The following is a 27,516-nucleotide window of genomic DNA, read 5'->3' as shown; positions in this document are numbered from 1 at the left end:
AGAGTTTTGTTTCTTAGCATATGTTTTATTGCTTCTGTTTGCCTAATACTGCAGGAATAAATAGAAAAAGACAGCAAGTGCCATATTCAGTAAATGTAAGAAATTAGGTCAGGCCTAAATAAAGTTAATTAAACAATTCATATTAATCTTAGTTCTAACTGTATTTATAAACGTATGTCAGAGTAAAATTCTTAGAAATATTTTCACAATTTGTTGATTTAAAGTTAGGTACAAGGTTTTGAGATTTTAAAGCATCCCTTTTGAGCTTACTATAAAATGAACATGTTTGCTTGTTTTAGAAAGGTATACCTATTTTGTGTTTTTTCTTTATTTTAGTATTCTACCTTTGTGCTGCTTTCCCTTAATTTTTCCTCTTCTCATGTCCTAATCTGCCTAAAGTGGTAACCACACCTGATAGACTGTTAGTATCAAGTGTTGTATTTGGGGAAGCAGTGGGTCCTTATTGAAAGCAATGATCCTTTACCTTATAGTAACTGAGTGCACCCTAAACTCTGCATGCTGTGGTCCCAAAAGAGCCAAATAACAAATCCATAAACAGTTCTTATAGAGGCCATGTGGGCCAACAGTGAGGGAAGGTGTCTGTCAGAATGAAATTGTTCTTGGGTCTCACAGAGAACCATAATCTCATTTGCCTCCTTTCCCTTCCCCCTGAAACAGTGTCAAAGAAGCCTGTATTGTTCTGAATTTGAACATTGGTTCTGCACTGCTCCTGAAAGACGTGCTGCAGTCGGCCTCCGGACAGCTTCCCGCTACCGCGGCGTTAAATGAACTTGGGATTTACAAACTGGCTCAACAAGATGTTGAGATTCTACTTAACTTGAGGACAAACTGGCCCAACACTGGAAAATAATGTGTCTTCAGAAAAAAAATTTTTTTAAAACAAAGAGGAAGCCTGTTGGCTTTCTAATTATATGATAAAGTTCTGAATTAATGAAACTGGACAACTGAAAACTTTACAGAATCATTATTATCATGGATTCAGGGTGTTATTAAAATGATGACCATATTTCCAGAGTCCTCTTGTTCCTAAGAAAACAAAAACAAAAACTCATGAAAAATCAGAATAATTCCACTTTCAAATATAAATGCTGAATGTGTCATCGAGGAAAGCACAAGAGCAGAGAAAATAAATTATAACCAACTTCAGTTTCCTTTGCTAATTAAGAAAAACTATTGTGAATAATCAAACACAACCAATACAGTTGTGTTTTTTTTTTTTTTTAAATCACTATATAATGCACGTTTGTAATTGAGGTTCCTATATCTACTTTGGGAATTCAATGTATTGCCATAGAAAACACATAAGAACTGGGGAATAAGTTAGGATTATTCTCATTCTCCACAGATGTCCTCCTTTTAAAATACTTCCTAGTTCCAGCCTCCTTTACAGTAGCATCCTTCTCTCTCTGGGTGAGACTCTGCCTCTGCCTTCCCCCGGGGTGGGAAGATAGCTAAACACTTTGGTTTAGTATTTATGTGACTGATGATGAGATGAAAAACTCAGCTTTCCTTTTTCTAACTTTTCCTTGGCCTTGGCTGTACTAAATAATGGTTTCTTGGTTCACAGATCCTCGTGGAACCAGATACAAGGTCTGCCTGGTACCCACGTCCTTGGCTTTGCTTCAGGAAGGAATTCAGGAGTGAGTTGGAGATTAGCAAAGAGTGAGCAACAAGCGTTTTACTGAGAAAGAAATGGTGCCCACTGCACAGAGAAGGGCCTACTTGGAGGAGCGTGGCCCTGTCTCTGAACTGTGTTTAACAACAGATGGGGCATCTAATGAAAGGGAAGGGTACATTCATGGTTTTTCTGGGAAGTAGGCAGAGATTTCCTGGAACCTACCCATAACCCCTTTTCACTCTTTACATGGTCTGATACTTGCTGTCATGGTGGCTAGCTGGTGAGTCATTTAGCATGCTAAGGAATTAATAATGAGTCTGTAGTGAACTGTAGTCAGTCTTGGCCAGCTTTGGCCTCCTAAGCTGGGGTGAGCCTGCCCAAGCATGGGGTCTGTTTATCTTCAGAGCAATATCAGAACTGTTATCTCCAGGTGGCTCTACTGCTTGCCTGTCTCAGAGCAAAATTAAACAGACTGAGCTAGGTTTAGCTGGCGGCCTTCTACAACTATCAAATGTTATTCCAGTGACTTTTTTGTTTTCTGACTTAGCATTTACTTAGCACTATTGCTATAATACCTCAAGTCCAAAATTGTCAGGCCACAAGTAACCTATACTGTTGCTAAACATTTACTTTGCAATAAACAATTCTGAAGAAATATTTTTTAGATAAATTCTGTGACTATACAGAGATTTCCCAACTAGTGTTGGGAAAGCCTTTTTGTTGGTTCTCTTAGCAGGCTGGGGCATCTTCACCTCATTCTTGAGAATTACTGAAGTTTCCCTCTGAGAAGAGGAGGACGCACCCTCTGGAACTTCCCAGCTCCATGATTTCCATGCTCCTCTTCCCGGGCTTAGCGCCTGTACTGTCTGCCTTCCCTGTCCTCACTTTGTAGTCAGCCGAGTTCCCAGGTAATGAAATGTTCCTCCCAAAAGCTAGGAACTTGTTTTTAGTGGTATTAATATTTAAAAATCATGCCATGTAATTAAAATACTCATTTAAAAGTAGACTTACACTTCATCCCTGAATTGATCCAAAGTTACTATGTGTCCTTCACCTTTTAAAACTTCATCTGCAGTACACAGACCCAGGGTTTTTAGGGCTGTAAAAGTCAGAAGACAAGAGTATTTACAAAGTGAATTATTTTCAGAATGATATGGGTACAGCAGTACTTGTCTCCCCAAAATTCATGCAGATCTCTTAATGGTGATGGATTAGCAGTGAAGACTGGAACTAACTATGGCCTCTGAGATGGATCTTGTGAGACGACTGGTCATTTTGAGTCCGAGCTCTACCTAGCAGTTCTCCCTGCTCCCTGGCCTAACACGTGACCATTCTTCCACACCCACTAAGCCCAGCCTTCATCAGATCCAGACCAAGGGGCCTCCTGATGCTGCACTGTAACCTCCAGCCTATAAACTTCCCCAAGAAGTGCATCTGGGTATCTTATAGTGATGACAAGTGGACCAACCACAGACTGTTAGCTCAACCTGCAGGAGATACTGACCTTCTTTATACTGCACAAACGATATGGCGCCTCTGCCTGCAGAGTCCATCATCTCAAACATGGCCACAATGTTCGAGTTGTCCATAAAGAAAGGAAAAGCTATGCCTGTTTCTTTGGCAATTCTCAGACGTTCCAACAGAGTTATTAAGTAGTCTCTTGGTTTTTCTGCAAAACAATAGTTTGAAATCTTTCTGATACAAAGGTAAAATGTGTCACAAGCGAAAGCAGCCATTTAACAATTATTAAGCACCCACGTGCAAGGTGTTCTAGGCAATGGGAAACAGGACTTCCTTTCTTGTCTAGCAGAAAAATAACACAGCGAACGATCAATTTACAAGTGCCCTACCTCAAATAGTGATAGAAAAGTCCAGGAACTGGTAATTCTAGTTTGCAGCCAGGGTTGAAAAAAACAAACAACAGCAAAAAGGACAGCAAGATGCAGGGAAGAAGTTGGCCAGCTAAACAAAGGGATACAGAAACTTAGGTAAGCACAGTCTTTTAGCTGGGAATCATGAATGTTTATTTCTAACAGAAAAGCAGTGTTTGGGATAAACAAGCTTGCATTTAAGCAATTTTGTAGACAATCAAGATCAATGCACTTTCCAGGAGTAGCAGAGGACAATCGTGATGATGCCAGAAGAAACAAAGATGCAGCCCTTGAGACTAACTGCGGTTCCCACTGCGCCGTCATGTTGTTTCAATCCTGGGCTTTACTCATATATTTTTTCATTCTTTTTAAAGAACTTTATATACACACACACACAAGTGTATGTGTGTGTTTTGAAAGGCAGAGAGACACAGAAACATCTACCTGCAACAGCAGAGCCCAGGCCAGGATTGAAGCTTGGAATTGGGAATTCAATCTGGGTCTCCCATGTGGGTGACAGGGACTAAACACTTGAGCCATCACCGGCTGCCAGCAGGAAGCTGGAATCGGAAGTGGAGCTGGGACTCAACGCAGGTACTCTGATATGGGATGTGGGTGCCTCAATCACAGTATTCACAATGCCTGCCCCTTCATTCTTTTCAAGTTATGTTACTACTGAGGATGTCTTCTGTTTACAAAAGTATAATTAACCCATCAACAACTTCAACTGTTAGAATTTGTGGCCAATCTTATTTCATGATAACCTCATCCACTGTTCCTATATTATTTCAGATCTAATCAAAGCAATCATATTTTATTAATAAATATTTGCATGCACTTCTATAAAAAATGACTTTTTTGTTTTCCATATTACCATAATGCCACTACTATAATACCACTCACTTCCAAGAAAGGTTTAGTATACTCAAATAGGTAAAATTCAAATTTCCAATTGTTTTACAAATGTCAGATTTTAAACATTTTTCTGTAAAGATTTTATTTGAAAGGCAGAGTTACAGAGAGGCAGAGAGAGAGAGAGAGAGAGAGAGAGAGGTCTTCCATCCGCTAGTTCTCTCCCTAGATGGTTGCCACAGCCAGAGCTATGATCCAGGAGCTTCTTCCGGGTCTCCCATGCGGGTGCAGGGGCCCAAGGACTTGGGCCATCCTCTAGTGCTTTCCCATAGCAGAAAGCTGGATCAGAAGTGAAGCAGCTGGGACTCAAACCAGTGCCCATTTGGATGCCAGCACTGCAGGTGGCGGCGCTACCCGCTACCTCATAGCGCTCCCCCTTAAACTTTAAAAATCAGTATTAAAGGGGCCAGCACTGGCATAGCTGCTTCACTTCCTATCCAGCTCTCTGCTATGGCCCAGGAAAGCAGCAGAAGATGGCCCAAGTCGTTGGGCCCCTGCACCTGCATGGGAGACCTGAAAGAAGCTCCTGGCTCCTGGCTTTAGATTGGTGCAGCTCCGGCTGTTGTGGCCATCTGAGGAGTGAACAAGCGGAAGAGGAGCAGCTGGAACTAGAACCGGTGCCCATATGGGATGCCGGCTCTTCAGGCCAGGGCTTTAACCCGCTGCATCACAGCACCGGCCTCAAAAGAGAGATAGATCTTCCATCCACTGGTTCACTCCCCAGATGGCTACAACGACCAGGGTGGGGCTAATGGACTAAAAGTCCATATTCTCTCCTTTAGCACAGAACTGTTGCTGGGAACTGGCTGCTCAGACATCGACTTATGTATCCTAATACAGCCATCCTAGATAAGGCCAGATTTCCCCACCAAATGACTTCAGCCTTTGGTGTTAGGCTCATGAAAATCTGCGGCTTTTCAGAGCATTTTGGAAGCGAGGTGTGGGACTGTGGACTCGCTCTCTCAACAGCATACCTCAAGCAGTCCGTCTAGTCTGATTTTCTGTAACTCCCCTACGATTCCAAGGTTTTCTTTCTTTTTCTTTTTTAAAAAGATTTATTTATTTATTTGAAACTCTGCATGCCAGCATCATGCGTTAGATTTTCCTCCTTGTCCTAGGTCAGTGATTCCACAGCTCTGGCTTTCCCTCCTCACCTCTGGAGTTCACATGTTTAAATGTGAGAACAGCATCTTAATGTTGAAAATATTAGGGGCCGGCACTGTGGCATAGTGAGTAAAGCCACCATCTGCAGTGCCGGGATCCCATAAGGGCACTGGTTCGAGTCCTGGCTGCTCTACTTCTGATCCAGCTCTCTGCTGTGGTCTGGGAAAGCAGTGGAAGATGGCCCAAGTCCTTGGGCCCCTACACCCACATGGGAAACCCGAAGGAAGCTCCTGGCTCCTAACTTCGGATTGGTGCAGCTCTGATGGTTGCAGCTATTTGGGGAGTGAACCAGCAGATGGAAGACACCCCCTCCACCCCCGCCACTCCTCTCTCTGTGTAACTCTTTCAAATAAATAAATAAATCTTGGGCCGGCGCCATGGCTCACTAGGCTAATCCTCCTCCTTTGGCGCCGGCATCTCATATGGGCGCCAGGTTCTAGTCCTGGTTCCTCCTCTTCCAGTCCAGCTCTCTGCTGTGGCCCGGGAGGGCAGTGCAGGATGGCCCAGGTGCTTGGGCCCTGCACCCCATGGGAGACCAGGATAAGTACCTGGCTCCTGCCTTTGGATCAGCGTGGTGCGCCGGCCGCAGCACGCCGGCCGCGGCGGCCATTAGAGGGTGAACCAACGGCAAAGGAAGACCTTTCTCTCTGTCTCTCTCACTGTCCACTCTGCCTGTCAAAAAAAAAAAAAAAAAAAAAAAGATTTAGTTATTTGAAAGGCAGAGTAGCAGAATCTTCCATCTGCTAGGTTACTCCCCTTTTGACTACCACAGCCTTGGGAGAATCAGGCAGAGTGGACAGTGAGAGAGAGAGACAGAGAGAAAGGTCTTCCTGTGCCATTGGTTCACCCTCCAATGGCCGGCACGGCCGGCGCACCGTGCTGATCCGATGGCAGGAGCCAGGTGCTTATCCTGGTCTCCCATGGGGTGCAGGGCCCAAGCACTTGGGCCATCCTCCACTGCACTCCCTGGCCACAGCAGAGAGCTGGCCTGGAAGGGGGGCAACCGGGACAGAATCCGGCGCCCCGACCGGGACTAGAACCCGGTGTGCCGGCGCCGCAAGGCAGAGGATTAGCCTAGTGAGCTGCGGTGAGGCCTGTTTTCTGATCAAATTATATATCATATCAAGATGTCAAGAAAATTAAAGAATGGGGACAGGATATACAATATCTAACTAGTAACAATTTCAGAAAGGAAGAAAGAAATAAGTTAGGAAAGCAAGAAAGAGATGTACCAGACCTGAAAGAAAATAGTCTACCAGTTTAAAAAGACCACAAAATATCTAGTACAATAAACTAAAAACAACAACAAAACTACTGCAGGCATTTAAATTTTTAGAACACTAGGGGTAAGATAAAAATTTCACAATCCTAAAAAACTTCCAGAAAGATAAAACATGGCTCATACACAATCAAGAATCTGATGGTGGAGCTGGTATTGTGGCACAGTGGGTAAAGCTGTCGCCTGCAAAAATGGCATCACATATGGGTGTTGGTTTGTGTCCTGGCTACTCTACTTCTAATCCACTTCCCTGCTAATGGCCTGCAAAAGGCCCAGCAGAGATGGCCCTAATGTTTGGGCCCCTGACACCCATGTGGAAGACCTGGATGAAGTTCCTGGCTTTGGCCTGGCCCCACCCTGGTCGTTGTAGCCATCTGGGGAGTGTACCAGTGGATGGAAGATCTATCTCTCTTTTGAGGCCGGTGCTGTGATGCAGCGGGTAAAAGCCCTGGCCTGAAGTGCCGGCATCCCATATGGGTGCCGGTTCTAGTCCCAGCTGCTCCTCTTCTGATCCAGCTCTCTGCTATGGCCTGAGAAAGCAGTAGAAGATGGCCCAAGTCCTTGGGCCCCTGCACCCGCATGGGAGACCCAGAAGAAGCTCCTGGCTCCTGGCTTTGGATCAGCTCAGCTCTGGCCATTGTGGTCATGTGAAGAGTGAATCAGCGGAATGGAAGATATCTCTCTCTCTCTCTCTCTCTGGCTCTACCTCTCTCTGTAACTTTGCTAAAAAAAATCTATCTTTCCTTCTCCCTCTAACTCTGACTTTCAAAATAAATAAATCTTTAGAACAAAGACAAAGGAACAATGCCCTCAAAATTCTGTCAGCCGTATATCCCAACCTAGAATTCTATCCATTCCAGTTAGCAAGTTTTGAGTGTAGGATAAGACATTTTAATTTCAATGTTAACTTAGTTGAGAATCAGAGAGAGCCAGAAACAGACAGTGACTGTCCCCTCAACGCCTGCAACAGCTGGGGTTGGGCCAGGTTGAAGCCAAGTGCCTAGAGTTCAATTCAGGTCTCTCATGTGGGGACCCGAGTACTTGAGCTACCATTTGCTGCTTCCCAGGGCCTGCGTTAGCAGGAAGCTGAAATTGGAAGCAAAGCCAGGCCTTGAATTCAGGTACTCAGATATGCGAAGCAACCATCCCAAGCAGTGTCTTAACTGCTGTGATAAACACCTATTCCCTTCTCAAAAGTAGGCTTTTAAAATTTAATTTGAAGGGCCGGCGCTGTGGCACAGAGAGTTAAAGCCCTGGCCTGAACTGCCAGCATCCCATATGGGTGCCGGTTCCAGTCCCGGCTGCTTGTCTTCCAATCCAGCTCTCTGCTGTGGCCTGGGAAAACAGTAGAAGATGGCCTAAGTGCTTAGGCCCCTGTACCTGTGTAGGAGACCCAGAGGAAGCTCCCGGCTCCCGGCTCCCGGCTTTGGATCAGCCAGCTCCAGCCATTTCAGCCATTTGGGGAGTGAACCAGCAGGTGGAAGACCTGTCTGTCTGTCTCTCTCTCTCTGCAACTCTGCTTTTCAAATAAAATAAATAAATCTTTAAAAATATTTAATTTGAGCAGTGGCCATGGTGACGCAGAGGGTTAAGCCACTGCCTGCAACTCCAGCATCCTCTGTGAATGCTGCTTCAAGTCCTGGCTGCTCCCCTTCCCATCCAGCACTCTGCTAATGCACCTGGAAAGGCAGTGGAAGATGGCCCGAGTGCCTGGGTCTCCAGACTCCTGGCTTCTGTCTGGCATAATCCCAGAGGTTTCTGCCATTTAGGGAGTGGATCAGCAAAGCAAAGACTCCCCCCACCCCCACAAACACTGCCTTCCAAATAAATAAATGTTTCAATAATTTTTTTCTTTATCACTTTAAAAGAACTGACAAACACTTTATCATCCTATTCAGACCACATTGGTTAGGGGGCTGATGGCAAAGTCAGAATGTTCAGTATTTCCATTTCCTTCCACAGAAGCCAGTGAACCCTCTGGCATTCGGGCACTCCATATGACAAGTGACAATTCTGCAAGTGACACATAAAACTATTTTCAGGGCTGGTGCTGTGGCGCAGTGGGTTAAAACCCTGGCCTGAAGTGCCACCATCCCATATGGGTGCCGGTTCGAGACCCAGCTGCTCCATTTCCAGTCCAGCTCTCTGCTGTGGCCTGGAAGGGCAGTAGAAGATGGCCCAAGTCCTTGGGCCCCTGCACCATGTGGGAGACCCGGAAGAAACACCTGGCTCCTGGCTTCGGATGGACGCGGCTCCGGCTGTTGTGGCCATCTGGGGAGTGATCCAGTGGATGGAAGACCTCTCTCTCTCTCTCTCTCTCTCTCTCTCTCTCTCTATCTCTCTGCCTCTCCTCTCTCTGTGTAACCCTGACTTTCAAATAAATATTTTTTAAAAAATAAAACTATTTTCACCTTCACAGAACTTCTTAATCACACCCCACACAAAAAGGATGGGATGATTCAAACTCTGTAAGGGGTTTAGTCGTGTCAAGGATAGCAGTCTCCTTCGGCGAGCTTCGATTTCACCCTACCACTGGGAAGTTCCCTTACTACTTGAGAGCAGGGCTAGCACCTGCCAGGTGTAAGGCTACACCGTATATTCCTCATTCAGTCTCCCCGACTCTCCCCCGAAATGAGTACCCTCACGGTCTCCCTTTCCCACCGGAGGACGCAGAAACTCAGGGTCTGGCCCTTAGACACCTGGCCCTAAGGGGTGGAGCTAGGCACCTCTTTCGCAAGCCTGTCGCAGCTGGCACAGAGACCGTTCGCTAAGTACTCGCTTAATTGAAAGTCACAGAGTTAATCAGCAGCAGGAGGGCGAGGGGGACCGGGGTTGGGGGTGCAGGGGGGAAAGTGTGTGGGAGCGGAGAAGGGGGCACTCGCGTGGCAGATGCTGGGGGTCTGGGGGCGCGAGCGAGCAGGGACTGCTCACGTAAGGAGGCGGCCGGAGCGGAAAGCCAAGCGAGACGCAAGACACCTACCTGGCCGGAAAAAGAGGAGGACGCTGGTGAGGTGGTTCAGCAACTCCATGATCCGATGTTTCTCCAGATACTCCCTCGCTTGGCGCTCCCTGCTGCCGGCGCCCTCCATCTCGCCGCGTCTGGCCGTTGCTAGGTGACCAGCGGGCGCGGAGACCGGTTGGCTCCGCCCCCCACGCCCAGCGTGGTCACGTGAGGCACCTCCCCGCGCCGACGACTCGACTTCCGCTGCGGCGGGGCGGAGGCCTGGGTGGGTGTGGCGAGCGGTTAGGCGCAGGGGAGGCGCACCGCTCGTGGGCCGGTGTCACTGTCCTGCTGCGGGGGACGGCCTGATTGCCTTTTCTAGCCTGTGTCTCAGTCGTTGATCCAACGCTGAGGCTTCAAGTGTTAGTCCTGCCACCCGGCCCATTCCTAATGCCTTTGATATGGCCATTGGCGGGCCCCAGTCTCTCCCCTGACTTACGGGTCCTCTTTCTTCACTGCCTGCCTTTCAAATAAATAAATACATCTTAGAGACAAATTCAACTCCTTACTAAAGATTAACTCACTAAATGAAAACCTGGCCCAAAGGACCCCAGAATGCAAGACTCAAAATTCAGCCATCACCTCCATAGCTAATACCCTAACGCTAGACTTTATTTTGCGATGTTTTATAGCAACTTCCAGCCCTGATCAAAGAAATAACCGGCCTACAGAGGCCCCTGAGGGATGGCAGCCACTTTATCCTTACAGAATCTTGAGACGATTTGTCCTCAGTCTGGAGGGGACATTCCAAGGAGGGCAGGAGCCGACTCCCTGAAAAGACCGGGGAACACTGCCCACACCTGTCATGCTGGTGTGGGTTTATAAGAAGCAAGGTCTTTCACAGGGAGGTGGGAGAGTGCTCTGCAAACTTTTTAGCAGAAAAAAGAAAAAACAGGTGGGATTCCCCACCTGCCTCTCCCCCAACAGACGGAAGGAGCGGCAAGTTGGGGCGCACATAGAATGGCACAGGTGTGTGTATGATCCGTGCACTTTTATTTATACTGTTCTCACAGAGGTGTGGCTGGGTGGTCCTGGTGACAGAGTTCACTGGCGCCTGACCCAGGGGACACAGCGAAGCAGACAAAGCAGATACATTACTCCAGAGTCTGTGGATCCCAGGACCCTCTGTGACCCTGGTTCCTCCTGGTTTCTGCGGAGAATTAGAAAACTATCAACGTGGGTGTTACTGCTCAGGTGTGCTTTGTTTTCTTCGAGCCACTTCCCTGGGCTCTGGCTTTATGTTCCGTGGTAGAAGGAGGCAGTGAAACACCAACAGGAGAGCTGAAATCATGCATCCCCTACTCGTGCTTGAGCCTTCAGGGTTGACCAAAGACCTGGGGTCACCTGGGAGAGCAACTGTGGCTCTACCTACGGCGGCCTTTAAATGAGTGGCCCAAAGCCAGGGTGCCTGGGTTAAAGCAAAACCCAACAGGCAAGGAACATCCCTTCATGCGGGAAGCGGGCGCGGGGTGCCTGCCGGAGTCACTGACTCTGAACAAACGCTCTGCTCTTTGCACTGCGGAGGAAGGCTCAAGTTGCCACCATCTAATCTCGGAGGGCGCTCTGGGCCCGCCTCCCATCGTCCCCTGTTGCAGGTGGTTTTCGCTTCTCTCGAGTCTGCAGACATTCCTCATCCAGGGAACGAGGTAGGGAGCCGAGCCAGGCCCAGAAGCGACCGGTCAGAAATCAGCGAGAGAGACGTGTCCAGGTGCCACCTAGTGGACTTGGCCGTCTTTCACCCGCGCCACCTCCGTCCTCCGCACCATGGCAGCGGCGGCCACTCCTTGTCCATCCCCCCACCCCTCGCACTCTTTCCGGGGAGGGGCGGTGTCAGCAATTTACTGGACCGAAGGCGTGGGGGCCCGGGCCGGGCAGAACAGGGACGCGGTACTGTGGAGACAGTGGCCTGGATGTTGGACGTCCCTCTCGTGCCTGGGCTGAGCAGCTCCTTGTGCCTGTCCGTGGAGAACGCAAAAGTCCGCACCCTCCAGGTCGGCGCCCCCGGGGCAAGCCGGCCTCCGGGCAGAAGCCTGGACTGGACGGTGCTGATGGCGGCGCCTCTCAGGCTCGGCGGGCTGAGCCGGCACTTCTCATGGCTCGGGTGATGGTGGCAGCTCCCAGGTCACTGAGCTTGGGTGAGCACGTGCACATCGGGCTCCATGTTGCCCGGTTGGTCACTGACTTCCACGACCATCTCGGGCTTCTGCGTGTTCACGTCCTTGCAGGTGGCTGCCACTGTGCGCCTGCGCAGGCTCGGGTTGGGGGGGTGGGGGGGTGGACGTCTGTCCGGCAGGTGCAGCCTGGGTGGGGTCCCACACTAGCCTCAGCTGAGGTCCTCAGGAGGCACCGATGCTGAGGTGCCAGGCCAGAGCCCTGACATGAACTTCGTGGCTTGGACACTGCAGGATTTGTTATTGCTCTTTTGACAGGTTTATAGAGATATAATTAACATTTAACAAACTGCACATTAAAAAAAAAGTGTACTGTTTTTGGGGGCTGGCCTTTGGCTCCGTGGTGAGGATGCCCCCTGGAACTCTATCCCATATTAGAGAGACTGGCTCCGAGTCTCTCTCCTGACTCCAGCTTCCTGCTAATGTGCACCCTGGGAGGTAGTGGGCGATGGCTGGGTCCCTGTTACTTCTGTGGGAGACCTGGACTGAGTTCCTGTCTCCCAACTTCAACTTGGCCCAGCCCTGGTCATTGTGGGCATTTGGGGAGTGAGCCAGCAGATGAGAGCTGTCTCTCTGCCTCTCAAATAAACAAATTAATAAAGAGTCAACTCTCTTAATCCCTCGCGGGTTCTGTGAATTGAGTGTTAGCAGCCTCTTTGCTCTGTGCATTACAAAATAAATACTTTCTTCCACCACCCACCCCGGAGTCTGGGATTGGCTTGCTGTGTGCAGGATCACTGCACCTAGGTTTTGGCGTGCTACATGCATTCAAGTAAACATGAAATATACATGGTTTTTAGAATGAAAAAGTCCCAGCATGTCAACGGAACCAAATGCTTATGCACCCCAAGATTACAAAATCTCTCCTGGGAGAATTCCCCTATGAAGAAAATTGCTTTTAAGGCCGTCCCATGCCAGGGAGGAGTACACAGCTTTTCACTATACTTAATTATATTTGACTACTTTCAGGTTTTCTGATCCTGTAGCCATCCAGTCTTTTTTTTTTTTTTTAATTTATTTATTTAAGGGGGGTGGAGAGGGAGAGAGAGAGAGAGATCGAGAGAGATCGAGAGAGAGATAGTGCATTCCCATTAGTTGGATCACTCCCCAAATGCTCAAAATGGCCATGGTTGGGCCAGGGCCGAAGCTGAGAGGAACTCAACCCAGGTCTTCCAAGCGGGTAGCAGAAGAAACTGAATTACCTGAGCCATCATTGCTGCCTCCAGGGGTTAGCAGGAAGCTGGAGTCAGGTGCCAGAGCTGGGTATCAAATCCAGGTACTCCAGTTTGGACTCTGAGTATCCCTAGTAACGTAGTAATGTCTTTTTTTTTTTTTTTTTAATTTTTTAGGTTTATTTTATTTGAGAGGCAGAGTTAGAAAGAAAGTGGGGGAGAAACAGAGAGAGATGTCTTCCATCTGCTGGTTCATTCCCCAAATGGCCACAACAGCTGGGGCTGGGCCACCGTAAAACTGGGGGCCAGGAGTTTCATTCGGGTCTCCCACGTGGGTGGCAGGGGCCCGAGCACTTATCCATCCTCTGCTGCTTTCCCAGGCACATTAGCATGGAGCTGGATCGGAAGTGGGGCAGCCAGGATAGAACCAGTGCCCATATGGGTTGCCAGCACTGCAGGTGGCAGCTTAACCCACTAGGCACTTGTTCCTATCCAGTCTTTTTAAGCTGCAAAGTCCAGAGCCAGTTACATACTCTGGCTGTCATGAAGGTAATCAGGGTACTTCACAGATGTTATAGGAAAATAGATTTAAGGATGAGAGTTTAAGCCAGCAGTTGAGACCCAGTGCCCTGCATCAGAGTGCTTAGGTTCCAGATCCAGCTTTGCTCCCCACTTGCTGCTAATGCAGACCGGGAGGGCAGCGGCGATGGCTCAGGTAGTTGGGTCCCTGCCCTCCCCCACATGGAAGATGTGGATTGAGTTCCCCGTTCTCAGCTGTGGTCAAAGCCTGACCCTTGCCCAGCCCTAGTTGTTGTGGGCATCTGGGGAGTGAACCAATAGGTGGGAGCTCACTTTCTCTCTCATCTCTCTTCTATCAAATAGATAAAAGTGGAATTAAAAAGTGGAATTAAATAAGCTTATTTTGGTGCAAACATTGGTTTGAAATTTTGAAATCCATTTATAGGTTTCTCATAACCTGCATTTCACATGTACTTTGGGGATGATCCCTCATATTTACGGATTCAGGCTTCCTGATGTTATCTAAGTTTTAAGAAAAATAAAGCAATACATGAAGGCCGGTGCCGTGGCTCACTAGGCTAATCCTCCACCTTGCGGCGCCGGCATACCGGGTTCTAGTCCCGGTCGGGGCACCGGATTCTGTCCCGGTTGCCCCCCTTCCAGGCCAGCTCTCTGCTGTGGCTCGGTAGTGCAGTGGAGGATGACCCAAGTGCTTGGGCCCGGCACCCCATGGGAGACCAGGAGAAGTACCTGGCTCCTGCCATCGGATCAGCGCAGTGCACGGGCCGTGGCGGCCATTGGAGGGTGAACCAACGGCAAAGGAAGACCTTTCTCTCTGTCTCTCTCTCACTGTCCACTCTGCCTGTCAAAAAAAAAAAAAAAAAAAAAAGGCAATACATGCGAATTGTATCATATTAGAGTTCCTCATGTTTCATGCCCCCCTTCACTCCCACCCTGCGATAACTTTCTCTGCTGGGCCTGGTATCCTTCTACCTGAACCTCTCGGTGTCTCATTTAATGTCTCCGGAAAATAGGGGTGTGTGTTTGATGCCACGGTTAAGATGCCACTTGAGGGGCCTGCGCTGTGGTGTAGTGGGTTAAGCCGCCGTCTACAGCACATGCATCCCATATGGGCGCTGGTTCCTGTCCCAGCTGCTCCACTTCTGATCCAGCTCCCTGCTAATGTGCCTGGGAAAGCAGCAGAAGATGGCCCAAGTGCTTGCACTTTTGTAGATATTCCTTTCTATTCCTCTCTCTCTGTAACTCTGATTTCAAATAAAGAGACCAATCTGTTAAAAAAAAAAAAAAAGACGCCATTCGAGACATCTACACCTCATCTCAGAGTTTCTTTCTTTTTATAAAAATTATTTATTTGAAAGTCAGAGTTACAGAGATAGAGATCTTGCATCTACTGGTTCACTCCCAAGGTCTGGCCAGGCTTAAGCCAGGAGTCTGAAGCTTCCTCTGGGTCTCCCACAGGGGTGCCAGGGGCCCAAGCACTTGGGCCATCCTCCACTTCTTTTCCCAGGCCATTAGCAGGAAGCTGGATCAGAAGTGGAGCAGCCGGGGCACAAACTGGCACCCACATGGGATGCTGGCACTGTAGGCAGCAGCTTTACCTCCTATACTACAATGCAGGCCCCGTGTGTGAGTTTCCGAATTGGATTCCTGGCTCCACCCCTGACTCCAGTTTCCTTGTAATGTGTTCTCTGGAAGGCAGAAGGTGATGGTTCAAGTAGTTGGACCTGTGCCTCCATGTGGGAGACCTTGACTGGATTCCTGGCTTCTGGCTTTGGCCTGGCTCTGTCCCAGCTGTTACAGGAGTTTGGAGAAAAAACCAGTGGATGGGAGTTCTCTCTCTCTCTCTCTCTCTCTCTCTCCCTCTCCCTCTCCCTCTCTCTCCCTCTCTGTGTGTGTCTTTTTCTCTTTGTCTCTCTGCTCTTTAAAGTGAATAAAAACCGTGAAATACAACAGTTAATTTCTCCAGCAGGTAACCATAACTGGAGCCTAGGGAGGGGGGAGGAGCCACTTGGTATTACGTTGGGGTGGGAGTGGAGGGGGCGGGGTTTTGGCAGGTCCAGTGCCCCCGTGGGAGACTTTCACCCCTGCCCGCTTGCTTCACCCCTCCCCTGTGGTACTGACTGCCTCTGGGAGACAGGGCGGGGGAAAAGGGGCTTCTCATCGGTATTCACCTTGGAAACTCTCTTCTTTCTGCTAAGACAATTATCTCAAGTCTGCCACGCACCTTCTGCGTGTGCGCATGTGCTTCGGAGTGCACGCGGCAGGATGAATGTGATAGCTGCACAGTCTGATTAACGATTTCACAAATGATCAGATCCATTTAACAAGTTCCCAGGTCAAGATCCAGAACATTCCAGCACTCCAGGAACCGCCCTTCTGCCCCCCAAAGGCAACAGCGATTACGAATCGGTCCCTTTGTATTCACAGGCTGCTCATTCACCAAGGTTCCTTTGAAAGCCAATTCATTCATTAAAATGTTCTACAAGGCTGGGCTCGATGTGGAGCTGGCAGGAGCATCCCACAAACGCCTGAAGACGAGCGCGGGCCTGGAGCTGCCCTCTCTGGGTGTCCCCAACAGCAGGTCAGCCAATTCTCCTCTCAGTATCGGGGATCCGATCTGTGGGGAGCAATCCGGACTGGACTGAGTTACTGGAATTAAGACTTATTCTATGCATCTGCTCTCCCACAATATGGTGCTGGGAGAGAAGTAAACAGCTTCTACACAGCTGCCTCCAGTTCAGCCAATAAACTGTAGGACTTGCTCCTGATTGGAGAGCAGCGTACTCGGCGTGTGGGCAGCCGAGTTGGGATTGGCGGAGGAGGACTATAAAGGAGGAGAGAGACGGCATGCACCAGGAACATCTAAGGGGAACATCTAGCTGAAGGAACACCTGTGCAGCCCCCGAGAAGAGCCGGCCGGCGGTGTGCCGCTCCCCTGCGGAAGTGGGGAAAGCGGCCAGGGGGAACCGCCCTTCCACGGAGGTGGAAGGGATAGTAGCCAACCCGGGAAGAACCAGCAGCAAACCCGGGGAGGGCCGAGCAGACTAAAGAACAGCGCAGGGTCCTGTGTTGCTCCTCCACGAAGAGGGGGAGCGACACGATCCAAATCAAAACTTCCCCAGTTTATTGATCTGGAGAGAGGGAACGGACTCATAAAACTTGAAACCAAAAACGTGCATCTGATTTCTTTCCAATAGAGAAGGCAGCCCCTGAATCCCAATTATTTTCCCTCTCATTCTCTTTGCTGCCATGGGGCTCTGCCTTTGTCCTAATGCAGTACTGCACTAGAAGTGTTACCGTCTGCCCTCTCCCAGCTCGGTCTCTGAAATGCTCAGAGCCACTGAGAACATCCAGGGGATGGGAGGAGATTGTGGTGATGAGATGGGCGAGGCAGCAGCCCAACCCACTGTGCCACAGTGCAGACCCCATGCCTGCTTTCATTAAAAATTCAGGGACAGGGCCCGGTGCTGTGGCACGGTGGGTTAAAGCCCTTGCCTGGGGTGCCGGCATCCTATATGGCTGCCAGTTCTGGTCCAGGCTGCTCCTCTTCTGATCCAGCTCTCTGCTGTGGCCTGGGAGGGCAGTGGAGGATGGCCCAAGTCCTTGGGCTCCTGCACCCACATGGGAGACCTGGAGGAGGCTCCTGGCTCCTGGCTTCAGATCGGCACCACTCTGGCTTTTGTGGCCATCTGGAGAGTGAACCAGCAGATGGAAGACCTCTCTCTCTGTCTCTGCCTCTCTCTGTAACTCTTTCAAATAAATAAAATAAATCTTGAAAAAAAAAAAAAGTCAGGGACATGGTGGTGGGCATTGCTGTTGTTGTGGCTCAGTGGTTAAGATGCTGCTTGAGGGGCCGGTGCTGTGGTGTAGCAGGTAAAGCCGCCACCTGCAGTGCTGCCATCCCATGTGGGTGCTGGTTCGAGTCCCAGCTGCTCCACTTCTGATCCAGCTCTCTGCTATGGCCAGGGAAAGCAGAGGAAGATGGCCCAAGTGCTTGGGCCCCTGCACCCACGTGAGACATGCAGAAGCAGCTCCAGGCTCCTTGCTTCTGATGGAGCAAGGCTGTTGCAGCCATTTGGGGAGTGAACCAGCAGATGGAAGACCTCTCTCTCTGCCTCTCAAATAAGTCATTTATTTATTTAATTTACATTTATTTATTTATTTTTTAAAGATGCTGCTTGGAACACCAGCATCCCGTATCAGAGTGCCCAGGTTTGAGTCCTGGCCCCGCTTGCGGTCTAGCCTCCTGTTGATGTGCACCCTGGGAGGCAGGAGATGATGAGTCAGGTGTTTGTGCCACTCATGTAGGAGACCCAGATGGAGTCCTGAGTCCCTCACTTTGGCCTGGTCCAGTCCTGAGCATTTGGGGAATAAACCAGTGGGTGTAAGATCTCTCTGTCTCTCTCTCTCCCTCTCGCTCTCCTGCACTGTCTCTCTCCCTTATTGCAGCGTCTGTGTTCAAGTCCCAGCTCTGCTTTTGATCCAGCTTCCTGCTAGTGCTCACACTGGGAGGCAGCAGGGGATGGCTCACGTGCTTGGGTCCCTGCAATCCATGTGGGAGAGCCAGGTGGCATTCCAAATTCCTGGCTTTGGCCTAACCCAGGCTCAACGGTTGGTATTTGGGAGGGAAACCAGCAGGTGGGAGATGTCTCCCTGTTGACACTACCTCTCTGCCTTTCAAATAAATGAAAATAAACAGGCAACATTAAAAAAAAATTCATGACATATGTGAAGGCCAAAGGGAAACTTCAGAAAAGTTCCACTTCTTTATTAAATTAAGGAAAGCTTCCCAATATTAATGACATCTCATCTGATCTGTGGTGCAATGTGGGCAGCTCATTTTTTTTTAAATATTTATTTATTTATTTGAAAGTCAGAGTTACACACAGAGAGAAGGAGAGGCAGAGAGAGAGAGAGGCAGAGAGAGAGAGAGAGATATGTTCCATCCATTGGTTCACTCCCAATTGGCCACAATGGCCAGAGTTGCACCGATCTGAAGCCAGGAAGCAGGAGCTTCTTCTGGGTCTCCCACGTGAGTGCAGGGGCCCAAGGATTTGGGTCATCTTCTACTGCTTTCCCAGGCCTCAGCAGAGAGCTGGATCGGAAGTGCAGCAGCCGGGATTTAAACCGGCATCCATCTGGGATGCTGGCACTGGAGGCATCAGCTTTACCTGCTATGCCACATTGCCGGCCTCAAGGGCAGCTTTTTTTTTTTTTTTTTTGGTTTAAGATTTATGATTTATGTATTTATTTTAAGGTGGGAGGATGGGGGCAGCAGTGCGGGGGTGGGAGGGGAGGGAGGGAGGGAGAGAGAGAGAGAGGGAGAGAGACCTTCTAACTGCTGGTTTATTATATAATGACCACAAGGCCAGGGCTGGTCCAGGCCGAAGCCAGGAGCCTGGAACCATACCCAGGTCTCCCACACAGGTGCAGGGACCCACACAGTTGGGCCATCCGCTGCTGCTTCCCCAGGTGCATGAAGAGGGAGCTGGGTTGGAAGGGGAGCAGCTGGGGCTTGAACTGGAGGCCTGAAGGGCAGGTGGCAGCCTGGCTCAGCACACCAGCCCTGCAAGCCTGTGGAGGCTAAACGTTTACTCCCTTGGTGCCTCATTAACTCCTCTGTGACTCGGTTTTCTCACCTGTGGAAGAGGTTCCTTAAGATCGCTGCTGGGTCTCCCGCAGATCCTCTGAGTCTTTGGTTTTGATGGAGCCTCAGAGTGGTGGGTTTGGAACATACAGGTCCCTTTGCCAGTGGAGTCAGAAGTCTCCTGGGCCAGTGCAGTGAGGGGCACCAGTCACCAACCCACCACCCAGAGGACTGACAGACACAGGAAGGTGGTGGCGCTGGAAGTGTCACACTGATTTGAGACTGTGGACAATCCGGTTTTACATTTAGTCTGTGTTGTCTGCCACGCGCCACGGCTCAAATCCGCCGCCTCCCTTTTCCGTTCTGCACTGCAGTGGAAATGTCCACTTGGGCCTGAGGCAAATGAAGACAAATGTGCCTCCATCAGCCTGGGAGCTCTGGCTGCAAGTGGCCTTGTCTCGCTCTTGGACATCTCCAGCCAGGCCCCAAGGCCATCTTTGCTGGGATCCATCTTCGATCACGAATCCCAAATGTCCTCTCAACACGGTCGGGCAGCCCAGTTTCTTTAGTAACTGTTTAATTCTGTAGTCTTCTCCAACTGGTCCCGAGCTCCCCTGCACATCCATTTTGCCTCCTGGCCGAGAAGATGGAAGCCATCATTTAGGGATTCCCTTGTCTTCCCAGCATTGACTCTGCAGGCTAACTTCACACCCATTCCACATACCTCCTCCTGCAGGGCTGACAGCTCCCTCTTGTCTTCTCAAGGATCTAATTCCCTCTCTCTCTCTTGTCCTTTCTCTCTCCCCCCTCCCACTTTCCACCTCTCTGAATTCCCATTTCTTGCTTCTTCAACCTTCCCTACTCCTGAACAGGAAACTCCTAATAAGACACATCCAAGCCCTAACCCCTAGGACCTGCAAGGGTGACCTCAATTGAGAAAAAACAAAAAAAGGGAATTTGCAGATGTAATAAGCATTACTGGATGAGATGATCCAGGATTTAGGGTGCATATTAAGTCCAAAGACAGGTGTCCTCATAAGAGAAAGGGAGTGGGAGACTGGAGACCCAGGAAAACCACAGGAGGGCAGGCCAGGAAAAGGAGACAGGGACTGGAGTGATGTGTCTCCAGGCTAAGGAACACCAGGGGTTGCGAGCAGTCACCCAAAACAGGAAGGGGCAGGTGAGGATTCCCTGTAGAGGCGTTTAGGGGAGTGCCACCTGCTGGATTTTGGACTTCTGGTCTCCAGGACAATGAAGGAACAAACCTATGTTGTTTGAAGTCACCTAGGCAACCAGGAGTCATCGATGAGCTCCCACAGCTTGAAAAACCAGGCTCACTACCATCTCCTTTCGCTTTGCATCACCATTGGGTTCAGTTGGCTGCTCCTCCCTTCAGCCAGCCAGCCAGCCGTGGTTTTGACTTCCTGGATGTGCGTAACTTTCTCTTGGATTCTCTTTTCTGTGAATGCTGCATCTTAGGGTCCCTTGCCAGCTTTCTGCTTCTACCCAACCTGTCCCTTTGCATTCTCTCCTCTGATCACAACCGTGCCTGTGGCCCTACAGAGCACCTGCATCCTCTTGAATCCAAAACTGGTATCTTCAGCTCATTCCTGCTGGTAGCTTCCGCCACGTGTACACATCCACCATGCGTACATACTGTGTGTGGGCACCATGACTTCTTGACAGAGCAGCTCACACATTTCATAGTAATCGCCTAGGTGAGCAAACATAGATGGGCCAAGTAGACCTTTTTTGGGCATACTTTTATTTGATTTATTTATTTATTTAAACAGGCAGAGTGGACAGTGAGAGAGAGAGAGAAAGGTCTTCCTTTGCCATTGGTTCACCCTCCAATGGCCGCCGCAGCTGGCGCACTGCCGCTGGTGCACCGCGCTGATCCAAAGCCAGGAGCCAGGTGCTTATCCTGGTCTCCCATGGGGTGCAGGACCCAAGCACTTGGGCCATCCTCCACTGCATTCCCAGGCCATAGCAGAGAGCTGGCCTGGAAGAGGGGCAACTGGGACAGAATCCGGCGCCCTGACTGGGACTAGAACCTGGTGCTTAGTGCCGGCGCCGCTAGGCAGAGGATTAGCCTATTGAGCCGTGGCGCCAGCTATTTGATTTATTTTTAAGCTCAATTTATCCCCAGGCCACAACATTTTGTTTCTTCAGTTTGTTCTGTGCAACTTCCTCCATTGGCTTAGAAACAACTATTATTATTTTTTTTTAAGTAAGGAATCATCTCTGTGTGGCACAGGAGCTCACACATGTGTTGATCTGAGCATGAACTCTTTAAATATAGTGGACATCTTGGGTGCTTTATTCACTTGGACGTGTGCAACAGGCACAGAGTCAACATTGAGCCCTGCATTTTTCAGCATGTGCATCAAAAATGCTGCATTCTTTTTGGGCCACTAACCCAGTGTTCAGCCCCACCGTTTGGCCAGGCCTCATCTCCCAACTCCACCACTGATAGGACAGAATGGCTCACACTGCTTTTTTGATGGGACGTCTTTCAGGAGCTTGGTGGCTTATTGGCTATGCATGCCCTTGATGGCCTGGGCAGTTTCCCTCATGTTCTTAAAGTGAGCGTGAAGATTTGAACATCTTGGTTTGCATAGTTTTGTGGGGTTTTCTGGTCCAAATGAACACTGAATCCTTTTCAGAGATCATCTCAGGCAGTGTATGTAAAGAGCTTCCAGATGGAACTTCTGATCACCCAGCCCTCTTCCTACAAGCCTCCTGTTCTTCCTTTGGTTTTCCTCATCTGTAGAAAGGACACCCCCACGCAACACAACTGTTCTACTAGCAACCCGGGGGCCAGTCTTTCCCAAAACAGGTCTTGCCAATCGGACCTCTGAAATACCTCTTGAACCTATTAATTTCTCTTGACGGCTACCATCATCATTCTGGGACTGCACCGACTGTATCGGTCAGCTTTTTGGGACTATGATGAAATACCCGAGGTAACTTACATTATAGATAAAAGGTTGAGTTAGCTCACAATGTTGGAGGTTCAAGTCCCAGAGCGGACAGCCAGGTTGTTGGGGGTGGTGTTGGCAACAGTCAAGTGTGCACAGAAGGACTTCGTGGTGACCCAGGAAGCAGAGAGTGGGTGAGTCAGAACTCAGGCTTTTTTCATAGTCTTCAGTGACCCAGACCCCACATCCTAAAGGTCCCACCACCTCCCAACAGCACCACCATGGGGACAAAGCCCTTCACATGTATGCCTTTGGGAATGCAACGTCAAACAAATATCCTGAACCACAACACTAACATTATTTCTTATCAGGTGTCTTACAGCCCCTCCTGATTCTCCACGCAGCAGCAAGGGTGCTCTCTTAACAGATCAGACCATGGCATATCCCGACATACAGCCCTTCCAAAGATGCCCCATCGAATGTAGCACAAAATTCAAACTCTGTGGTGCCTTTTGCAGCCTTGTTGCTACCTTCTGTCCATCTCTCTGCCCCTGCTCTGTCCCCATCCTTCAAGATTCAAGAATTCACAAAGCTTTTGCTATGTGTGATAATCTCCCCCTTTTAAATAAATGTCTCATAGTTTCATCTTTCTGCATATTTTTAAAAGATTTATTTATTTGAAAGGCAGAGTGACAGAAAGAGAGGGACAGACAGACAGACACGCATCTGCTGGTTCACTCCCTGAATGCTTGCAACCACTGGGGCAAGGCCAGGCTGAAGCCAGGAGCCAGGAACTCCATCAGTGTCTCCCACGTGGGTGACAGGGACCCAACTACCTGGGCCATCTTCTGCTGCCTTTCCAAGTGCATTAACAACAAGCAGAGGTGGGACTCAATCCCAGGCACTTTGATACGGGAGGCAGGTGTCCCAAGCGGCTGTATAACCTGCCGGGTCACAATGCCCGCCCTGCCTGTGGTCACTTTAGACTGGATACCCTGGCTGCCTCCTCTGGTCCCGTCTGACATCACCGTTTTTGTTCACAGAACTTGATTCTTGGCACCACAGCATCTGCCAGCATCTGTAACCACACATTCCCTGGTGTGCGTCTACTTGCTCTCCTTGTTTACTGGGTTGCTTCCACGGCTGGGGCCGTGTCCGCTTTTCCTCACTGAGCACAGAGCACCCAGCTCAGGTGCAGGCCAGAGGACGTGCTATAAATATCTGCTGAATGGAGCCAGTGTTCTCTTCTACTCCTGCCTCAAATGTTTTGTTCTAGCACGGGCGCTCTTCCTTGGAGAACCCCGTCACCCAAAAGGAAAAAAAAAATCTCAAACTGAAATTTTAGGAAAAGCCAAAGACTTCATTTTACAAACATATAAATTATTTTATTTACAAAGCCATGTTACAAAAAAAATACAATCACTCACTGGAGAATATTTCCAGGCCTGGTGCTGTACCATGGCAGTATCAATAGATACGTGTTTTGTTCTTTCCTCTGAAAACCGTGAGCTGTAGAGTTCACTATTTACACCTACTGCAGAGTTTGTTCTGCGTAACGATAGCACAGGCATGGAATGCATCCTATCTGATAGTGCGAGGGAGGGAGACGCGTAGTGTTACAGAAGGCGCGCCGCAGAAAACAAACCCACTCCACGGGGTGGCGTCTGCTTAGGGTGATCGGACATGCTTTCTTCAAAATTCTTCTGGAGAAGCTTCTAAAATCGAGAGTAGGGAAAGGACAAATGAGCAGGTGCAAATTCTTGGCTGTGTGACAACAGTTATTTAATCTACCCCATGACGGACCAGCTACGTAAAACCCACAGAGTTTCCGTTAAAGTGCCATGGGCCGACAGCATAACAAAATATAAGGTGTCAATAGAAAATTTCTTTTGTTTCCTTTTTCAAAACAAGAGTTCACTGAGAATCAGCAATAATAGAATATGCTGTATAAACTATTCTCTACAAAGGTCGATCCGAGTTATTTACAATTGGTACGTCGATACAAAAGAAGGCATACAAGTTATCCAGGTCGCTTGTTTTTGTTTTATGGCTGACAGGTCTACGCGCTGCGTGATGCTTAACAGCCAGAGCTTTCGGGCCTTGGCGGCTGGCGACAAGACATCAGGAGCTCTTCAGGCAAGACGGGGGTGTGCGCAGTCAGGGGGCCCGGCGGGGCAGACCGAGCACCGAGCACCCAGCACCCAGGCGCGCGCCACGGAAGAACACCGAAGACCTCCCCCTCGGACCGCTTTTTCACGGTCTGGTCCGGTCGAACTCCGAGAAATCAAACCCAAAGAACACCTCAGCTCTGCGTTCTGTTTCCAAGCCGCAAGTCTTCAGTCCATCGCCGTAACGTAAACATGGGGTGGGTGGCAAAGGAGGAAGTACGGCGGGGTGGGGGGAGGGAGGGTTTCCCTTTTTGTTCGGTTTTCCAGAAATGTCCTCACCTTGGTCAGAGCCCGTCTCTCAGCGGTGTGAGCAGCGTTCGGTGGGGAGCCTCTCGAGTCCAGCTTCCCAGGCGAGACGTGGAGAGGAAGATGTTGGAACCCACTGACCCGCCCCGGGAGTCCCTGTCCGGGCATTTTTCGCAGAAGCAGCCGCTTCGTCGTGCCACCTTGTACCCCCTCTCTGAGTGCAAGAGTTTGTAGATCAGCGGGTTCTGTTGCTGAGATTTTGTTTTGTTTTGTTTTTTACTCCTGAAAGTTTTTCCAACTCAAAATAAATTATAAAAAACAAGACTTCTAAAACCAAACGAGACAAAAGTTGTGCAAAAAATAACAAAGATATGTACACACTTTTCAGTCTGAAGAAATGTACAATAAAAACATAATTCAAAGAACGTTTTTAAAAATAGAAACATTGCTTAAACTTTCCTAAGTTTCATATTGTTTCTGAAACTATTCTGGTCAGTTAGCTCTGCAATATAGTAAAACATAAATTATTACAAAATTAACACTATAAAAATTTACTTTAAGAATATCTTCTAAATTTTTTTCCAAAGGGTCTAACCTTGTTTATAATTTCTTAAACATTTATAAGTCTTAAAATCTGCCTTAAGTTTTTTTTTTAAGAAGAAAAAGTAACATTCATCCCTTCAGTTTGTAGTCTTTTCCTTTTTTCCCCCAAGACATAAATAAACCAGCATCTAAGTGCACTTTTAACACTGTAGAAATAAAAATGAAATCATCTGAACTCATGTCCTGGTGTTTGATAGCAACTCCTGATTTTAAAAACATCTTCATTTCATATTAAAAAGGTTTGAAATCCTCTAAGAAACACTGTCAGTGCAATTCCACGGAGGCAAAGCACTCCATCTGCCTCGAGTCTTTGCGGATTCGGATTGTGTGGTGAAGCTTAGCAGTAGTCTCATCTTTGGGCTGGGGGAGGGGACAGAAAGAGAATCTTCTGGGTGCGGATGAGGCCTGTGCCCAGCAAGGCCACGAGCAGTGCACTCACGTGGGACCTGAGGCTGGGGCAAACCCTCCCAGCATCCCTGCTGTGTCTCGGGCTAGGAGCCTACATGGCTGGCGCAGAACACCTAGTTGCTACCGTGATCTCCCAACCTGGTTACCACTGCCTGCCAGAGCTTATGGTATTGCTGGTTCTTTTCAAAACTCCAGTGTGATCAGTTCTACAGCTACGGGGCTCCAATGTTCCTGGCTCTTCCAAGTGGTTCCTTCTGGGACGGCTGGTTCTGAGTCGGCGCACCTGGCAGTGCAGGGGGCGTGGGGAGGACAGCAAATGCTAGCACTGATTTTCCCAAGGGGTTCAACACATTAACCACCCCCCAGAAGCCTGGACAGCTGCTGGAAGGCCGTTAGCAGCAGTGGTCCCCAGGGAGTGGCTGCCTGGTATCCCCCTCTCTCTCCGGCTCACTCAGCTCCGCACCCCGGGATGGATTCTGCAGAGTGGACTCCTAACACAGGTATCCAGTTCTCACCGTCTTTGGTGGGTTATGGTCCCCTACCTCTCATGCTCTGCTTCCTGCCACCCTCCTAGGCCACTGCAGCCCCTGTCCCTGACCCAGCTGCTTAGCTGGAAGTGACATTGGATAAACCACACCATTAAATGGCCGGTTCTCTATGCTGCCCCCAGCACTGGGCTCCAGCCATGGTGGGCTGCAGAAACCTGATGAGAGCACCCTACCCCTCCCCTGCTCTCAGCTCCCCAGCGTGCTGTCTGGAGGGACCTGTGGACAGCCAGCTCCCTCTGAAGAGCAGCGGGGACTCAGGGAGTGGCAGGTGGAGGCTGGAAGGGAAGGGGTGGGAGAGGACCAGGAAGCAAAGCGTTCTGCAGGTGCTAAAGTTCAAGAGCTTTAGATGGAGCAGGCCCGGAAGTGACACTCTGCCACGCCTGCCGTCCGGGCTGCAGCAAAACAACGGGGTGCCATAGCAGCATCAGGAGCTGGGGAGGGACTCCCACATGTGGAAGATGTATACGCGTGGTAAACGGAAGGAAAGACAACGGAAACAAAACACTGGCATTGTTTGCTGCAAGTATCAGATTCACGGTCTCTTGCCTTTTTCTTTGAAAATAAAAATTGGTTAATTTTTCAAAAATTTAGGAGAAGAAAGGCCAGAGCCACAGGCAGGGCACGGGAAAACAGCTTCTCTCCCACGGCTCAGTCCCCTCCCCCTCCTCCCGCCTCGGCCTCCCGAGGCACGACCAGGAAGCCTGGAAGTGGTTTGGAAGTGGCTTCGCAGTCTTGTTATGGAAGAGTCCTTATCCTGCCAGGTCTGTTTGTGTTCTTCTAGGAAAGAAAAGAAAATCTGTCTCAAAACCACACATTTGCGGGGACCCACGCGCGTTCCAGGCCGCGGCCCCGCCTTCTCCTCTGGGGCAGGAAAGGTGACGCCCCACACCTGTGTACAGCTTTGACAAGCGAGGGGAGTGACTCCACACATGCCGTGTCAGGTGGTCACAGAGAGCCCAGCCCCCAATGCAGTGGAGATTCATGGCGACGGGGATGAGCGACATCTTTTTTGTTTTTCTCTATTAGTTCACCTATTCCCATGCAGCTGGTAGATGAGACAGTGAGTTATTTAAGGAAGAAGCACCGATTTGGGGTGCACATGGAGGCTTTGCAGATCTGGATTCTGGGCTCAAGTTACTAAGTTAGCTCCTTAGTCCAGCCATCTTCATCTATCACAAGGGTGTGACAATCTTGTCCCCCACAGGGCTGCTAACAGGTTTAAATGTATGCGACAAATATAAAGGACTCAACAAGTGGCCGCTAGTGTTGTTACTGTATTTGTCAGG

The 27,516-nt window shown here is 49.4% G+C and overlaps 3 protein-coding genes across 26 annotated transcripts in view; 1 reads left to right on the top strand and 2 right to left on the bottom strand.

The window, feature by feature from the left end:
* RINT1 (RAD50 interactor 1) overlaps positions 1-1,167 on the top strand; it is a 31,204-nt gene extending 30,037 nt beyond the window's left edge. For 2 of the 3 annotated variants that reach the window (XM_089328474.1, XM_089328473.1), the window contains exon 15: positions 679-1,027. In XM_089328474.1, coding sequence (XP_089184600.1) covers positions 679-871 — 193 coding nt within the window. In that variant the 3' untranslated portion in view covers positions 872-1,027. Of the gene's footprint in view, positions 1-678 lie in introns of all 3 variants that reach the window. The other variant, XM_008258337.5, reaches the window with a different exon arrangement.
* EFCAB10 (EF-hand calcium binding domain 10) lies at positions 971-10,095 on the bottom strand. Its single transcript, XM_002712030.6, has 4 exons — positions 9,846-10,095; positions 3,144-3,308; positions 2,651-2,738; positions 971-1,047 (listed from the first exon to the last, which is right to left on the bottom strand). Exons 1-4 carry the CDS (start codon positions 9,952-9,954, stop codon positions 1,011-1,013), a joined length of 399 nt encoding a protein of 132 aa, XP_002712076.3. The 5' UTR covers positions 9,955-10,095; the 3' UTR covers positions 971-1,010.
* A 13,525-nt stretch (positions 10,096-23,620) lies between these two features.
* ATXN7L1 (ataxin 7 like 1) overlaps positions 23,621-27,516 on the bottom strand; it is a 285,586-nt gene continuing 281,690 nt past the window's right edge. For 12 of the 22 annotated variants that reach the window (XM_089328451.1, XM_089328454.1, XM_089328455.1 and 9 more), the window contains one exon: positions 23,621-23,972. In XM_089328451.1, the coding sequence (XP_089184577.1) occupies positions 23,874-23,972 (99 nt within the window). In that variant the 3' untranslated portion in view covers positions 23,621-23,873. Of the gene's footprint in view, positions 27,008-27,516 lie in introns of all 22 variants that reach the window. The other 10 variants (XM_051848825.3, XM_051848830.3, XM_051848832.3 and 7 more) reach the window with 5 other exon arrangements.

Source organism: Oryctolagus cuniculus, chromosome 3 (genome assembly GCF_051225735.1).
Source record: "Oryctolagus cuniculus isolate XC-2025 breed Fujian yellow rabbit chromosome 3, ASM5122573v1, whole genome shotgun sequence".
Taxonomy (NCBI): domain Eukaryota; kingdom Metazoa; phylum Chordata; class Mammalia; order Lagomorpha; family Leporidae; genus Oryctolagus; species Oryctolagus cuniculus.
Note: the sequence above shows the minus strand (reverse complement) of the source record. Positions and strands in the feature narration are given on the sequence as shown.